This window comes from Vanessa atalanta, chromosome 25, assembly GCF_905147765.1.
Source record: "Vanessa atalanta chromosome 25, ilVanAtal1.2, whole genome shotgun sequence".
Taxonomy (NCBI): Eukaryota; Metazoa; Arthropoda; class Insecta; order Lepidoptera; family Nymphalidae; genus Vanessa; species Vanessa atalanta.
In genome coordinates, this window is record NC_061895.1 from 78,777 (window position 1) to 97,324 (window position 18,548).

The 18,548-nt window shown below is 34.5% G+C and overlaps 1 protein-coding gene across 1 annotated transcript in view; it reads left to right on the forward strand.

The window, feature by feature from the left end:
- Nucleotides 1-200: 200 nt before the first annotated feature.
- Nucleotides 201-18,548, forward strand: part of LOC125073721 — a 260,493-nt gene continuing 242,145 nt past the window's right edge. Inside the window, exon 1 of the mRNA XM_047684709.1 lies at nt 201-339. Within this exon, the coding sequence (XP_047540665.1) occupies nt 282-339 (58 nt within the window). The 5' untranslated portion in view covers nt 201-281. The remainder of the gene's footprint in view (nt 340-18,548) is intronic.

Below are 18,548 nucleotides of genomic sequence, written 5' to 3' on the forward strand. Positions count from 1 at the left end.
TAATGAGCATCGTAGACGGCTACGACGACTACGGCGGCTTCGGCATAGCTCTACGCCAGTCATACGCGAGACCGCGCCGCGAGAGCACGCTACGCCTTATGCCGCGTCACGTTTACAATTAAATTGGTTATACGCGTTCGTTACTTGTTTTAAAAATAATATTTTATTAATTAAAAAAATAAACAAGTTTCTTGTGCTCTGTGCTGTTGTTGAAGTGTTTGATGTTCGTTGAAATTTGAAAGGGAAATTACTTCGCAAGTTAATTAGAAGAGGTAAATTAAATGATTAAGATGAAAAGGATTTGTCACCTCATCTTCCGGCTGCTATTCCTGCTCGACGGTGAGTTTTTTTTATAAATTATCAGAGTTTATAATGGAGAGAATTTTAATTCAAACTTCGCGGCACCATTTTTCATACAAGTTCTTGGTTATTTAATTACGGAGTTTGCAGGGAATTATGTCCCCAATTAAGTAAATGAAAAGGTGCCAAGTTTCTTTGTGAAATATTTCTGTGTATAAAATAAAACAAGAGGATTAAATGCAAAAATAACAAACACTATATTCCACCTCATTAGTAATTTTTTTTTTTTTATAACTAAATGATTAAAAATCCTGATTTTGTAACTCATTAAACGTCGTATATTTGTTTAATGAGTTAAATATAACATAATAAATAATAATATAACTTTTAAAAAAGAGGGTAAATTTGAAAGGTTTTTAATTATGTAAAAATAACGAAGTATTTAATTTCAAAAGCGATACTTAAAACTTTGCAAAATAAAATTAAACAAGTCGAATTAAATTTAGAAGAGAAGTTTGTTAACCAACAGCAGCGGTTACACTTTTGGTGACGTAATGATCACTGAAAATCTTTCAATTTTATGTTAATAATAAACCTCCCGTGTAAGCCTCATTAATGTAATTATTTGGTAAATAATCAAATCAATTATTTTATAAGAGATAGAGCTAGAATTGACAAACATCTGATAATAAACTTTTATTTTATTTGAAGTTAAATTGTCTCTACGTTGGAATTTACATATGCAGATGACGTCAAAAGATGTTTTCTTAATCTGTACGTTCTATGAACTGTACTTACGTGCAAAATAAATATATTAATAATTGATACCTAAAGTGTGTTCGAGTGCTGACATTTAAATTAAGTCGGGCTTATAACGTGTTCTTTGAGAATAAACTGTTAAAATTACAAATATTCTTCACATGTTTGAGTGCTCGAAACTTACAAAAAACATAACGAGGAAAGTAATGATAAAGATACGATCTCATATAAATCATCTCGATCGAGAATCCTTGTGTTTTATCATAACAAGATGATAAATCACATGAAACTTTTGTATTCATTCAAAACCCGGGAACATTAGAAGTCAAAGTCGGATTTTTTAAATTCTCATATCCTTTGTTTCACAACAATGGGTATCGACTAGCGCGCCCCGCGGCGCCGCTCGCAAATGAGGCGAACATAATTTATTATGTTTTAATTTCCTCTCCGACTTCTCGCCGCTCTTCGGATTCGTGCCCTTTTATTTATTTTCCTTTGGATCATCATTCCATTCAGTATTGGGCTTGTTACATTCAAATGGGGTTCGTTTCGATGTATTTCAAAGGGCAATTTGTGTCTATTCTACTTATTCTAAACCAATAAGAAGAATAATTCAATTCTGATTACGATACTCGATTCTATGTCGACACTGTCCTGCGGTATTTTAGCATCGTTACATATTTTAAAGCATTGAAAGACTATTTTTGCAGGATGTTTCCCAAAGTAAAATATAAGAGTAAAGAAAGTCACCGTGTTTTGAATCTTTGTGACTAACATTTTATCGATTTGATAATATTATAAAATTCAGATAACTTCTTTATTTGTATTTGTGACCAAATAAAAATATTAATAAGGTAACGACCTTAATTATATATTAGAACCAGCCGCGCACCGCGTGTGTTAGCTAACGCTTACGACTACTGCTCTACTCCTCAGGTTTGTAACGAAAAATTTCATAGCATATAACGTTTCCCTTTAAATGGAAATTATCAAATCCAAGTACTCAATATAGAGTCGTTATACGTGAGTGACGGTTAAGAACTAAAAGTTCTAATATATCTAAAAGGTCTTAACCGAAAAGGTAAAGATACCTTTACGGTATAGAAAAAATCCCAGAGTCCTGAATAAAATCGACGAAAGAATATGTAGCAGGATTATATACATTGCTGTTATTTGGTTCGCAATAACTGTAACAATGATACATTTTAACTTAAAATGTCTCGATCAGTTCTATTCATCAATTATTTAAAAATGTGTTAATTTGTTTTTTATTATAACGAAAAAGAATATCCTTCGTATCGTTTCGTTCCGTTCCGCTATCAACAATTTAATTATTAATGTAGATAACATAATTATCAGTCTCCTCTTGTTAGTTTCCATCTAAAGCTAATTAGAAAGTTGGTCACGCTGTTCCAGTTTAGAGAAGCGCATGTGAGCGGATTCTGTTAGTACGAATATACAAAGTTAGGCGTTTGTTGGGGATTTTTGTGTTAAACGAAAATAGAACTTGGTTTTAATGAATCAGCGTTCAATATCATGATTTTTGAAATTATAATTGTAAAATAGAGACTCAGTTTTAAACGTCACATTTATCTGTAACGTTTAAAGTTATGACAGTAAAAATCATTTAACATATATTTTGGCGCTTCCTTTCCGCTGATGAAATGTTTCTATGTAAGCCCGAGATGGCCCAGTGGATAGAACATATCAATTCCAATGTAAAATTGCGGATTAAAATCTGGGAACACAAGTAAGTTTTCATGAGTATAATATATTTCGTGTTTAAAAAAAATATAGAGGAGAACGTGTCGAATAATACTCTGCGACGAGTGTATCAACCGACTCGCAGTGGAATATTCAGTATAAACTATTTCAGGAAGCTGTTGTTAGCGGTGTATCATTTACGGGTCTTATTCTATATTTAACATTTCATTGAAACATTTCTTAAGTTTTCTTCAGCGCTATTTTTAAGGGCAAATTCGATTTGTATCGCAGAACACTATCGTGAATCGTTAATATGTGATATGGAACCTTGCCTTTAATAATATAAGATTTACAGTCAGTCTTACGAAATGCGATACGCTACTTTGGTACGCATCAAAAAGGCGTATCGCACCTCACGAGTGAGATTCGAAGTGAGTTCTAACAGATAATTTATAATAAATTATAATAAAGCGATAATTATCATATAGTTTTAATCTTCCCACTGAACATAATTTTTCTTAGAATGAAAGTATCTTATCAATACATTTATACAAAAACTATTGATTTACAATAAATGATGAAACTTTTAAGTTGCGATACAATATTATGAGGAGGTCGATACATTCGCATAGTTTGTGAAACAATTACCGGTCTGGTCGGTTCTTAGGCTTACGCTCGTACAACTATACGGGACACGCTCAAACTTTGCGCGGAAGCTCATTGATATCTGAAATATCTGCATGAAGTCCGTAAAAACATATTTATATTTAACATAAAATATTACGACTTACTTTCACGATATGTAGCGTTTAAAAAAATGTACGGTTTTTTATTGAATCGTCATGTTAACGGTTATCTAAAGGTACCACCGGTTAGGAATGTAGATTCTATCGAGTAGGACCGGCTACTCGTAGTCTACTATTTACTATTTAATTTGCATGTTCCGTTTAAATCGTACTCCACGTTTTTTATTTTCTATTTATATACAGCAAAGCTACTTATGTTTTTTTTTATATAAAGTTTTAATTTATGAATAGTTAAAGTTATAATATATAATACATGTATTTTATAAACAACAATACAAGTAAAAAATGATTACTATTGTGATCTGTGAAAATAATTGTTGCTCATGAGTATCCCTAATAATATTTAGTGTATTTAAAAGTTCTTCCGTCCTTTTTATTAAAAATATTAATCGAAATATAATTAAAGAATTATATCATTAAAAAGAAATTGAAATAGATTTTGGACAAAAAATAATTATATATATTTAAAGTACATCCGTTTTATAGTATATAATAAGTATAAGAACAAAATATGTATTTAAAACTATAGTTGTATTAAATTAATCATTAATTCAAAAAGATTAATCGAGCGAAGTCAAGCCGCGTCATTAGTTTAGCGTTGATATCAAAACGAGCCTGAAACTTTTGTTGTTAGAAAAGTCATTATATTAAGCGGACAGAAACAAAACTTCCAAAGGACCGTCTTAGACACCGACGAAGTTCTGAGACCTCAATAAGAATGACGTCATGTCTATTACCTACTGATAATCTATACCGAACGAGGAGGTTGTTTGTTTGAACACGCTAGGATCGAGATCTTACACATATTTTTAAATCAGTAATTCTTCGCATGTGCCGGTTTATTGTAAAATGTTTTACACCACACTGTAAGCCACGGAATGGAGCTGTAACCATCGAAGCGGTGAAAGGTAAATCAGTAATTCTTCTCATGAGCTAATGAGGAAATCAGTAATAATCGGTAATGAGCTACTGGGGAAATCAGTAATTCTTTCATGAGCCGGTTTATGGTATAATGTTTGACATTATATTACATCACACTGTGAGCCACGAAATGGAGCTGTAACGTTCAAAACAGGTGAAAGGTTATTATTATTAATAATAATTAATTATTATTATCTTCCGTGACGTACTTCTATGGATATTGTACACGGTAATATAATTTTCTGCGCCCGATTCCAATCCTATATTGATTGGTCTATATCGAGGTAGGATGTTAACTGTCTTCACGATAACTTTCATCATAATCCACTCAGAAACTTCCGATAATTAAATACAAGGTAATGTTACGTTTCAGAGAGTACGTCGTTAGACATATTAAGCGTCGAATTAATATTCCAGTACTTCATAAACACACTGCGTATTAGTAGAGTACCACTCCAACTGTTCGGTTGTATATTTGCAAATTTAAATAAAATATCATTAACTAAGCAAATATATTTACCGGTTATTAATTTCATTAAATAAAAATATTACAAGCCTAGCTTACAATTTACTATTGACTGGTCGTGGCCGCGCGCGCCCGTTCTGCAGCTTACCGCACGCCCCTCGATTATTACATCGCTAAACATCGATATGTATTACTGAGTTTTAGTTGAAATGTCGAGAGGGTGCAATTAGCCGATATAATCCAGTATTTTGAATAATGTAAATGTTAGAGCACTTTTGAATTTTCATGCCTCCCCGCGGTAAACCTGGAGCCACCTTAAGCTAAACCTGCATGTGTCATTTTAAAATCTGCCCTCACGGCTATCACAGGATTCCAAAACCTATTAGGATACTTACAGGTTGTTATTCTTATGTTTAAAGTACATGCTAAGGGCATAGTAACATCTAAGATCCCGTAGTTAGTGGTGAATTAACTTGTAAGAAGTGGTTTATATTCCTAACAGCACCAGTACTGGTGACTCACCATTATGGGACCCATTCAGTCGTTTAGATGCTTGCAATTAAAATATTGTTATAACATGTGCAATGCAAATAACAGTTAAAAGTAATATTCGTATACAGTAATACATTTTAACAGATTGAAATAACATCATAATAAACATATAACTAAAAAGTTTCATAATTAGATTTAAATTAGTCATAAATATGCGAATAAAATAAACTTTGTTGAAGTCAAATCTGAAATTGCACACGGCCGAGGTCGACTCGGGTTTGAAATTATTATAACAAACCGCAATCAAATAATTTGTGATTGTTTAAATCTATGATCGTTAACATATTTTGTGATTACGTTCAAATTTATTCCAAAATGTTATCGATCATAAGCTGCCGCGTCGATGAAGTGGTCCAATTAAGTTCGAATCCCAGTAGAGATATTTTGTTATCTAAACTCACTGCAGAACAAAATCGTGATATGTCAATTAAAGGATTTACACATCGATATAGTAGATAAACGTAAGTCAGTTTTCAATATTTCATGAGTAAAGCCCGGGTTACACAGTACGAGCTGCGATTAGACAGTTGACAGCTGCTCGTATTGTATAGTCGTGTGTCGGCCTCTCGGCTCGCCTTAGCTGTTTACACGATGAGAATAGTGTTGTGTGTTGGTGTTGTACTGGAGTATTTTGACTGCCTTATTGGCCTAGTGATTATAAAGAAGGCCGCAGATCCTTAGATCCCAGAATCCAAATATTTGAATCCAGGTTCAAACCACAACTCGGACCTATAAAAAGTTATTGGGTATTTCTGTCGAAAAATTTTCGGATTCTGGAAATTAGAAATGCGTAAGGCTCGCCTCAAAAAGTACGTAAAGCCATTGGTCCTGCGCTTGAATGCTGCGCCCGTATGCAATTGACATTAAAATATAAGAGGAAGTATGATAGAGTTTGATGGCGCCACTTTTATAATGATTCATCTGAATCCCAGAGATCTTCACGCAAGTTGCAATCAATTACGCAGTTGAATTTTATACAAAATTCAACAACTCAATCGAACAAATGGTAAACCGTAAATGTCAACGGTACAATAAAAAACTGAAGATTTATCTTTATTTATACGGAGTGAGACTTGGTAGTAGGGCTTCGTGCTAGTTCGTCCGGGTAGGTACCACTAACTCATCATATATTCGAACTTGTGCTACGAGTGATTTCTTAAACTCAAAACATAAGGTCCGTAAATGTAGCATAAATATTATCGGTCGTTAGTAGCCTGGATGAGCGAGTTTATTTGAATGCTTTTCGTTTCATAGACTGTCAATCTTTACATCGCCTGCGGGAAGTCCCCTCGTGCTGGGCAAGTCTACTCGTCATTAGTCACCCGCGGGGATGCCGTTTGTATTCTGTATCGAACGAGTTATAGACAAATGAAAATAGCCTAATACTTGGGAGACCTTCTTTTGATTGTTTATATATGAAAGGAACAACAACTTTTTAATGACAAGCAATAACACTAGTGTAACCTTAGATTGGATTGCTTAGACAAGACCCTGAGACCTATCCTCATGTTTCGATACTAAGTATATTGGAATTTACTTCTCAGCTCTTCAAAATAGTACTTAGCAAATAAAAGTGAGAGTGAGCCTTAAAATAATTACTTCTAATTAACACAGTTCAGGTAAGTCCGCAATGCCGAAAGCACACGGTGGGTGTAGCACTCGTGATTTTATATTCACCGGAATCAAAGTCTGTAGTTTGATATAAAATTGGCTAGTGTGGTTCAGATTTAAACTGAAGATAAAAATTGCAACGTGTGAGTAAAAATGTGTAAGTTCAGGCAATACCAACAACATTCTTTCATTTTTCAGACATTCTCATTAGAAAAAGCCTTGTAATGATGCACTCCTGGTTTGAACCCAAGGTCGTGATCAGGACAGCTTTGGCCACTGATCCTGAGGAGCTAACTACTATTTTATTATTTATTAATCTGACTATATTAATATTATTAATCAAAGAATTCACGAAATACTCGAAGAATTATGAAACGGATGCATGAAAATTAGGTGCCGATCGTTGAAAATGTTTGCCACGTAACTACTCATCATATTAATCAATATATAATGTATAGTTTTATTTAAACAGTCAAAAGCCAAAACGATTTTAAACAATCGAAAAAGTCGATAGTGGGAATCCCCTTACGCCACATGTATTCCTTCACTCTTTTACTGATACGATACGATTAAGGATAGTCCTTAACTTTTGTAACGTATTAAATAAAAAATGTAAATAAATAAAATTGTTTATAAAACTGTAAATTAACTTTAATATTTTTAAAGGATCGATATTAAGCATCATTAGAAAGTACCGTCTACTGTCTGCGTCTCTAAACTACACACGAAGCTGCAGGCGTAGCTCGACTTATATATTATGTAAGCGGTTGCGACGCTGGTTGTCACTGCCGTAAGATTCATACGAAACTTTGACCATTTCGTCTCGTTTTAGTTAGAATTTATTTCCTTTGATAACCGATTTGTAGACCGACTAGAATTGGTTTGTGCACCAATGGGCGTACTCGTCCGTTTGACCTGACAAATATTTGTGTAAACTACTCCGTTGTTTGTCTTCGTACGTGTGCATTTATGTTTCGAGTGTCAGGACCTCGTGTGACTCAAGTGACCCTGAGTGTCGCTGGTCTCGTCAGATAATGAAGGGGCTTTATGAATAATTCCATTAAAAATCATTAAATTTTCGCATAAGTCTGATCATAGCCCCTGAGCTACCCCATCATGTTAAGCAAATTTGTTCAACTAAACTCGTACATTTCTTCATTTTGGTTAGGAACATCCAAGTATAAGACATATAATGAAAAAATAAATCGTACACACAAAGAAGATCATATTCCAAAGTGATCCGATCAACGTTGGAGTTCTGGACAGAGTAGAGTCATTATATAAAGAAATTATACTTGTCATAGTGTGTCATTAAAATGTATATTTTATCCAACGTTAGAAAATAACATAGCAACAACAGATCTAAATTATATTCGGACATTATCGTACGCTAACATCTCATAATGTCGACACGACACCCATGTCAGCGAAGTGTCAAGTCGACGGAGGGAGACGTCCGTCTGTACACACCACGTACATGTCTACATTTATTAAAAAACCGAGTGCGCTGTGTCATGGTTGTGTCCGCCGGTCTTCAACCCTTTTCCGACTTTATTGCTTAAATGGGTAAATGAATTTAAAATGAAGGATGTAGTCTAAATACCACTTAATCCCTATCTCACATTATACAAGCCTCATTTTGTAGTCAACTGCCTTCTTGGTCTAATGGCTAGTTTAGACGGCTGGTAAAAGCTGGGTGTAGGTTCAAATTCGGAGTCACGAATTCAGTAATTCTTTGCTGTTACATCTTTCCTGTCTTCGATATCCATTCCATCGGGATACAAGAATAGGGGAATAAGGTGTGCATTTGTATTAGAGCACTATATTCTGCCGTTTGCTGATCTCCGCTGAGATTTGTCGTCGTGGCCGAAATTGGTCGGGAAAACATCATTCGTCACGGAACTCTAACAAACAACACAGTACATACATCTAATCCACAACTGTGTGGGTCGCACCTATCACTGTAAAGCGTGGACGGAACTACCTCAAGTGCAGAGCACGACGAGGTGATTTGAACGTGTCTCAATCGTAAAATGTAGGGAACTGATTTATATTATTTTGATGCGATTTAAGTGTTACTTATACTATTTAGATATTTTACTGTCGTGCTTCGTGCAAGTTTCAAATTTAATGTCACAATAAACTTACTCCTTAATTCTTGATGTAACAACAAAATACAACATTAACAGCCTGCAAATTTCCCACTACTGGGCTTTAGCGTCCTCTTCTTTTTGGAGGAGAAGGTTTAGAGCATATTCCGTCACGCTGGTCCAATGCGGATTGGTGGATACACATGTGACAGAATTCGTTGAAATTAGACACATGCAGGTTTCCTCACGAGTTTTCCTTCACCGCCGAGCACGAGATGAATTATTATAAACACAAATTAAGTACATGAAAATTCAGTGGTGCTTGCCTGGGTTTGAATCCGCAATCATCGGTTAAGATGCACGCGTTCTGATTAAGAAGAGAGCAAAGGTTGCTCTCTTCTTAATTTAAGGTCAAGTGTATTAATTGTGTTTCAAAATGATTAAAATAAACATAAAGGAAATGTACATTAGTTTTTATGTGAAACTTATATCTTATATACAACGTATATATTAACTAAACTTGAGTTTTGTATGTGGATACAAAAATGTGCCATTTTGGGTATTTCTACTTAAACTCTATCAATGATAAAATACCAGATCGTTGATAAATAACTATGAAAATAACATTACCAACCAAAAATAAACTTCAATTCGAAGATGGAAAAATATTAATTCCATATATTTGACTTTATAAATGTAATAAAAATATCTTGGAAGGTGTTGCACGAAGTTAAAGCAAGTGGAACGAGCCTTCAGTCGGAAATCCGGCGCTTGTAATAAAAAGAGGAGTTTTTTATCGAGTTCCCGCTCTGAGCGCCGTCGGTGAGAGGTGGCGAAATGGGGGATAGAATTTGAAATATTGGCTCATTGACGATTATGTGAGCGGGGTCGAAGGCTGACCGATATTTCCGAGCTGAATGGTTGCGCTCGTACCGTGATTACATGCTAAATTATAAAATTATTGTTTATTAAATCAAGGGTTGGTCAGTCCGGAGTATACGGCGTGTTCAAAAACAACCAAGCACCGCTGAATTCCATGTGGCTTATGTTTATAAATGATATCATACTTGCAGTGATGACAAAAAATATTAGTAACTATGTATTTGTCGCATGAATATCTGTCAAGGAATGAGACACGAACTTTCTTCTCAGAAGGAGGAGACGCTTTAACTCAACAATGCTGTTACGAAACTGTTTGCAAGGTTTCCAGGGAAAGCTTTTGCTTGTGATTTTGATTTCCACTAAACGAGTAAATATATGAGCCGCCTCTCAGCTCGGTTGGTCTTAGCACTCACAAAGGTTGAGATCAGAAGGCTCTATTGTATCCTCTCGGAACCACAGGGTTAACATTATAGGTATAACATTGCGTAGTTGCGGGTGAACTAATCAACGCATAGTAACGGGGGACGCCATTAGCGACTGATTGGACCTTTTGATATTTTTTGTTAGATGTCTGACCAATCAAGTAAAATCTATGAACTGTTACTAATGAAGCTCAACAAATGACTTGTGCTTGTAAAAAATATTATGGATCTACTAATGAGCCGAGATAGCGTAGGGGATTTAACACGAGGGTTTCAACCATTAATAGCTGGTTCAAATATCATGCTTATTATTTATTAGGGATTTAGCAATGAAACAACATTTCGAGGGATCTTGTATCGGATGAAAATTTGCCACACCGGTGTCCACCAACCAGTGTTATGGAATAAATTTCAATGGTGTTTACATAATACAATTATGCGAAAATCAAAATATACTTCATTCAAGTATACTTATTACATTCTTTAACTTGTATACGTCAAATTTAATAACTTCAATTCAAAAACCTAATCGATACATGTTTGGTATCGTACAAGCCGTCGTTCCTGCTCACCTCGACACACTTCCGATAACGTAAACGTCTCGAGTATCAAAATACAACAAATATTCATTGAAGTCAAAATAATAGCAACATATCAGCGCCACGTTCGACGTTCGATTCATAAACCCTTTGTGACAGTTACAATATTTTCAGTTATCGGGAATATGAGATACAATACAAGCGACCCTGCGAGTGAATCTGTGAACACGGAGCTCTCTATTACTGCGATAAGTCCGCGCCCTCCGCCCACGCAAATATGAGGAATATTGCTTCGACTGCCTCGTTATTTTTTATTGAAAACTATCCACATAGAAGATATATATGATAGCTCCACTTCTTGTAACTTTGATTCGTATAATATATTGTCGTTTGAGCCAAAGGCAATGTATATTTATGTGTTGTATTGATTCTTAGATAATCTTTGCGTTTCTTTTAGTTCGTTCGTAAGGCAACCAAATTCAATTTACATATAAGATTTTAGATGACTGTTATCGTAAGCGACGGTTATTTATGAAAATTGAAATATGCGTGTAGGTACATATGTATATTTATTACTGCTACGTTGATTGCCTCGTAGCGCGTAGGCTTGTGAGGTAGTCGAGGGTTCACCTCCTTTTACTCTGACTTGAGACGTGACTTGCTCGAGGGACATAGGGAAGGCGATCCATTGGTTATTGTTTTTTTATAGTGTCCTCCCTGCGTGCTGCGGGTATCCGAACGTAATTTGCGTTAGTATTTTTTAATGCTAAGCCAAAAATTTAAGATTTCTTGATACTTTTCGAAAGGAATATCTCTTTATAAATGTACACCATAACTTTAAAGATTATTATAGTCTACTGAATTAAAATAAAAGCATGGCTTTTAAGATGTTTTTGTCAACGTTTTAACCTCATTGAAATATTCCAGGCCCGTGAACTGATCGATCGAATTTATCATCTATAGGATTGTCTTGATTATGATCTTAGATATTCCATATTCTATATTTTTATTTCGTATCTAAGAAATCGAATTCAAAGCGTCGATGTGAATGGCAAGGGATCTTCTGTGACTCCAGGAACTACGTCGAGGTTCAGTTCTTGGTAAATTTCTCTTCATCATGTATATAAATGACCTTATATTTTTAATGCCTCGCACAAGACAACTGTTTTCTGATCAATATCGCCAATCAAGATCTGACGATGCAAACATTGCTCTCTCAGAAATAGTGCATTGCATTAGTATCAATAATTCTCTATTAAGCGACTTCAAATGTTAAATGTATAAAAATCGCGAATAATGCGGAGCTCAGTCTACTCGCCGACCGGTTACCTCTTTAGTAGTAAATGGGAAAGTGTTAGACCATTACGGATTCTAAGCTGGAAAGGAGGCTCAGACTGAGCTCTGTAGCATCGCGGTTAAGAAAATAAGAGTGTTAGATAGTTTCTCGTCGTGTTTATTTTAGTTACTTGAACAGTATTACGTCTTATAGCATTCTAGCAACCGATATCAGTAAGATAAATTTAAAAGTAGAGGGCTATTCACGCAACATATAACAGTTTCATTAATCTCAAGGCTATTTAATACCAACATAAAAAAAAATCGTTAAAGCATGTTTGTACATAAAATGATACAAAGTTCTTTCACCGGTTTATCTCAGGTGTGATTTGTTTCTTTTCCAATCGGTAGTAGATTTTTTGACCATAGATAAGTAAATGTAATGCTTCTATAATTAATAACGATTTTTGACTTCGGCTTCGTCGTTTAATGTATTAATTGTATGTTATAGAATATTTTACAACACTATTAATTAAGCGAGGCCAAACTTAATATCTATGAAGATAGTTTAGAATTTAATTTACTTAAGCCGTCTGCATGCTCACCAAATTATAGAATTCTTAGAAATTCAGTTAATTCCCGCGCACTAATAAAGTTACTTAGTTTTACCCCTCGGGTAAGGTGAGGGGATCGGTTTTTCTGATATTGATTCGATCTATCGGCTCGGCTCGGGGTAAGGCTGAATCGTGTGCCGTTAAGGCAAACGGCATGACGTCACGCCCCCTCCCCGCCGCCACTCCCCAGTCCCTTGTATGTGCATGGCCTTAATTATAATTAAATACAAGCGAGCTATCGGCTTATTAATAAAATAAATAAGAAGTAAAATAATAATATGGTAACATTAATATTCATTGTTATGTATTTTATAACGTTTATCTATAGTAAATAAATAAATGTTTACAGTTTATATAATATGAGTATTTAGTAAATAAAAATTTGTTCTTTTTTTGTGTAAACAAATTTTTGATCACGTCCACGGCGTTTAAATTCAAATTCGGATTGTTTGAACTATTTTAATTTTTATATTTCATTTTTATATCGTCTAAATATTTATGGAACGAAGTTCCTTATCGCGCGTTGTGAAAGGGGGCGAGACGAGAAGAGATATTTTCATTTCTATTTCGCATTGAACAGTGTGGTGTCGCGACGATTATTTTTGTTGAGTGTATACAGGTTTCTTGTACATAATAAATAATAAAAAAAAAATAATAATAATTTCTTATAATAATAAGAACTTCGTTATATCTGGGTGTCCCTTGACACCTCTCAATTTTTTTTAAATGTAGGTAATTACTGCAAAGATCAACATTTCAATGTTCCGACCACCCACCCATATCAATTGATTTTATGTACGAAAACTGTTTTTTTGCATAAACACCGTCATAATACATTTATTGCGGAGAACATATTTACAAATGGTTCATGCAAACCTTTTTCGTTTCTCACTCTTTCTTTAAGTGAAAACGGCAATCAAATCCGTTGATTGGTATAGAAGTTAGCGGAGATACAGACAGAGGCAAAAACTACCTCGATTGAAACTATTTATAGACAGTTAATATATTATTAGCAACCGGAAACGGGGTGAGTTTTTAAAAAAAAAATATAATTTACTAATGTTTACAACAAATAATGATTTAAGATTCCAATGATTTTTAAGCAAACAATACTTATTCTAACGCAAAGTACGAATAAAGAGACGTCCGCTCCACACGAGATTCCGACGAAGAGTGTCCGCGCTGACTACGCTCCGCCTTTTATACTATTCGTCCTGCTTGCACCGCCAATCCTCCAACAATATAAATAGAAATATTAATTTATGTAACGAAAGTCTACGATGTAATTTTTTTTATTCAATACTTATTAAAAGTGTTTTCTTTAATTAAAGATTATGTTTGCTCGGCGGGCGCTTCGGACGGCTACATTTTTTTGCGCAATACTCTCTTTCCCGTATACTCTCTGTTTCCAATATAAAACATACTCTCTAGTCAAACTGATGTGTACTTCTACATTTCTAATATTAAATTAAATAAATTCAAGAACGCTCCAAATGCACTTTAGACTTGTCAGGTTCCAGTATTGAATTAAATGTAAAGCTAACCAATAAGTAAAGTCTACCGCGAAGAACCGGCAAGAAACTGCAAAGATATAAATAATATTGATAAGCTAACCGTTTTTTTTTTCTAATTGGGATAAAGTCAAGTATTGTATTTATTTTATGTCATTAGCTGTATGCAATATTATGTAAACCCAATCACTTCAGACTCGAAACTTCAGCGAGATCTTCAGTTATCGCCTCGAAAGTTAAGTCTCCGCAACATACGCGATTAGAAAACTTACGCTAACTGATATTGATACCGCTCGATTATATTTTGATAACACTTGGCGGTTGATCTATTAGCCACACATATTTGGGTAGTTCCATACTCATTGCATATTCTGTCGCCGAACAGATATTTGTAGTATTAGTGAGTGAGCAAGTGTGACTACAGGCACAAGGGAAATGACGTCAGTTCTCAAGGTTGGTGACGTATTGACAATGTCCTCACATTGGTAATATTAATTATATTGCCAATTTCTAGGCAATTGTTAGGTTGCTCTTGATGAAGCTTAGGTAGAAGATTTCATTGTGCACTTAATATCTTCATACGAGGGATCATAAAGACCAAGGAATTTTAAAGAGAAAATAAGTCTATATGGATTTAGTACGTGTTCTTGTTAAAATGCACCTCAATTCCCGTACTTCATCTTATTATAATCTAATATGATATGAAGCAAACCGCCACTGGACTCAAGCGCAGCAGTTTTCCGTGTTCTCCGAAGCGGGGAGTAACCGTTGCCTTAATATGAACTGTACTGGTCCGATTAGCAGCTGTAACCACAGTCTGGATCCCAAAGAGACAATTAACCATATTTAATATTTGGTCACAGAGCAGATGATCAACGAATAAAAATACACGTAAACCATAAATGAAAATGCTTTAATATCTGTTAACTTTTTTTTGTGACACAATTACCTATATTGAAGAATTTACTAAATTTAAAAATATATCCTTATTCTTACCGAAATTGCAACAGATAATTAAATACAAATACAGGATAAAAAGGGTCTAATACAACAGACGAAATCTGTTTTCGTAGAATTCTTGGATACTTAAGGGCTGTACAAACAGACCCTCACACTTTAGTGGAGAGTTCTCGAGGGCTTGTCGACGACGGTCGAAGTACGTCGATGGAGATACAACGATTCATTTAATTTATTCGACAAATAAACGAAATGAAACGACATTATAATTTCGAGCCTATCCTGGTTTCAGTTGAAACCATTTAATGAGGACAGGAGCGTAGATTATTGTTACTTTGTTTACAATACAACTGACGATAGGCATGTCCGCAGTCGCCACCAGCTCGCCAATTATTTATTTTACCGTCAACGCTTTATATAACTTTTCTATTAGAATGTTAGTCTTTGAAATCAATAATATATTTTTTTCCACAAATATATTACATTACATACATTACCTTAACAGCCTGTAAATTGCCACAAACAGCCACTGTTGGGCTAAGGCCTCCTCTCCTTTTGAGGAGAAGGCATGGAGCATATTCCACCACGGTGCTCCAATGCGAGTTGGTGGAATACTAATGTGGCAGAATTTCGTTGAAATTAGACACATGCAGGTTTCCTCACGATGTTTTCATTTACCGCCGAGCACGAGATGAGTTTTAAACACATGAAAATTCAGTGGTGCTTGCCTGGAGTCAAACCCGAAATCCTCGGGTAAGATGCACGTGTTCTAACTTTTTTATTTTTCACAATTTTTGCTCTTTTTTCACAAATACATATTTATAAACAATTACATGGTTGATAATTGATCATCAAAAGAAATATAGATCAGATACTGACTATCCTAGCTGTGCTAATTCAATAACTTGTGTTAAGGACAATCAGTCGTCTCCCCCTGTAATATATTTATATAACGAAGAATCATTACATGTACGTACAAATTATCAGAATCTAGATCGGAATTGACAAAAAAGAACCATTAATTACACGAAAGAAACAGAAGCAATTATGTTTTTTTATTATATTATCTTATTTTATGAAGCTACATGAATATCAGATATTTATTAATTGCCCAGTTCGAAATGGTTTACAAAGACAAATTAAACACATGAGGACTTGTGTGCTTGGCCAGGTATGAGCTGCAAATTTGGGCTACGATTGTGATAATATTAAAATGTTTGTATAAAAACATTATGTCTAGTATATTAACCATTTTTTACACCGCCAATGCGCCACCAACCTTGGGAGCTTGGGAGATATTATATTCCTTGTTCCTATAATTACATTGGCCAACTAACTCTTCAAACCGGAACACTATATGTAAGTATTGCTCCTTGGCGGTAAAATATCTGATGAGTGGGTGGTACTTACCCGGGCGGGCTTGCATAAAACCGTACACCCATGTAATAGAAATGATAATTATGTTAGAGGTCTTTAAAACTTTTTTTGCACATATTAGATTCCTTGACTGTATATTATGTATGGAGGATACTAGAGTACGAAACACTAGTCCAGTTTGCTTCTAACAAAACCATTAAGGAGTTCAATGAAGGTCGAATCATTTTTAAAATCCTTATTATTTTTCAGTGTAAAACCTAAGATAAAAAAGCTTTGTTAACAATGTGCTCAATGTGATCCAATAAATGCAATTTTGTGTCTAAAATCACGCCTATATCCCTTATTGTTTGATCGTTGCTGACTATATCCAGTACGAAGTACCGACTGTCGACATTACTTCGTATTCTTGTATAAGTAATACGATAACATTTTTGTGGATTCGGCAACAATTGGTGTAATTCACAGCAATCATCGTTCGTCGTCGTTTAAGGTCAATTTGAATCCTTAAAATATGGTTGACACGTAATATAATCGATATAAATTATTTTCAAATCTATAAATATAAATTCTAGGTATCGCTAGTTATTCCAAGGACACAGAATCTATTATTGATAAAAGTACTTTTTAAGATAAATTATATTTTGAATTGAAAAAAGAAGAAATAAGGCATCAAGCGATACTAAAAATGTTCCCAGTTAACACTAACAGAATTAACTGTACAAAATAAGAAAATCTTTATTTAATGTTAGGAAGAAAACAAACGGCGTCTTAACAGAGAGATGAGGTCGCAATTAGTAAGGCTTTTAACGAATGAACATTCGAGCGTAAATCACTAGAGCAGTGCTTGCGAACGCGAATCCTGAACGCGATAATTTCGATGTACCGACTGTATCCAGCGCATTTAACATCGTTAACATTTCTGACGAATCTGCATGCTTAACTACTTCAAAATTGTTTTCCCAATAGACGAAGATTATCATCTTCACATTTCCACATACTAAGGTTTACTGGAGAAATTCATTTTTGAAATTCCTTTGTGCAATTTTAGCTTAGGAGTAATTCTGTGATGAATATTTTTCGTGTTAAGAGATTTATGAAACAAAGACACGAATAAAAATTCGCAATTATTAAATGAATAAATCTATGAGCTACATTTTACCGCCACGACTTTTATTCATGCCTTTACTCAACTATCTAGTAATCATTATCTCTTAAAATTGTGATCCAAAATGTATTGTAAGTCCAATACATTTTATTTACGGATAATACATAATGTGAACATATTATTCAATTTTGTAAAAGTTCGTCGGCCAATTGTTCCATATAAACAAAACAGAACTGTGGCATTTGTTTTGAAAGCGGGAGAATTGACAATACCATCAATATACCTACTAACATACTCTGTGCCCCACCGATACAATAAACTTCGTTATAACCCATAACAAAAAAGTTCAGTTCAACATTCGTGGTTTTTACGATAATCCGGAAAAAAATTAAATATACATAACTTACCTACATTTATGTACACATATATATAAAGCCGAAGAGTTTTTTAGTTTATACGCCAATCCCGGCGCTTACCCGTCTGATTTGAAAATATATTTAGGCGTTGTATAGCCCATTTATTGAAAAAAATATTATTAAGCTATCACGCTGAGCGTACAATTTGTTTTGCCCTTTTCATATTCTCATTCTGATGTTAAATATAACAGCATCCCTCCAAACCGTAGATTAATCTCATTTTAATCACAAATGTAACTCG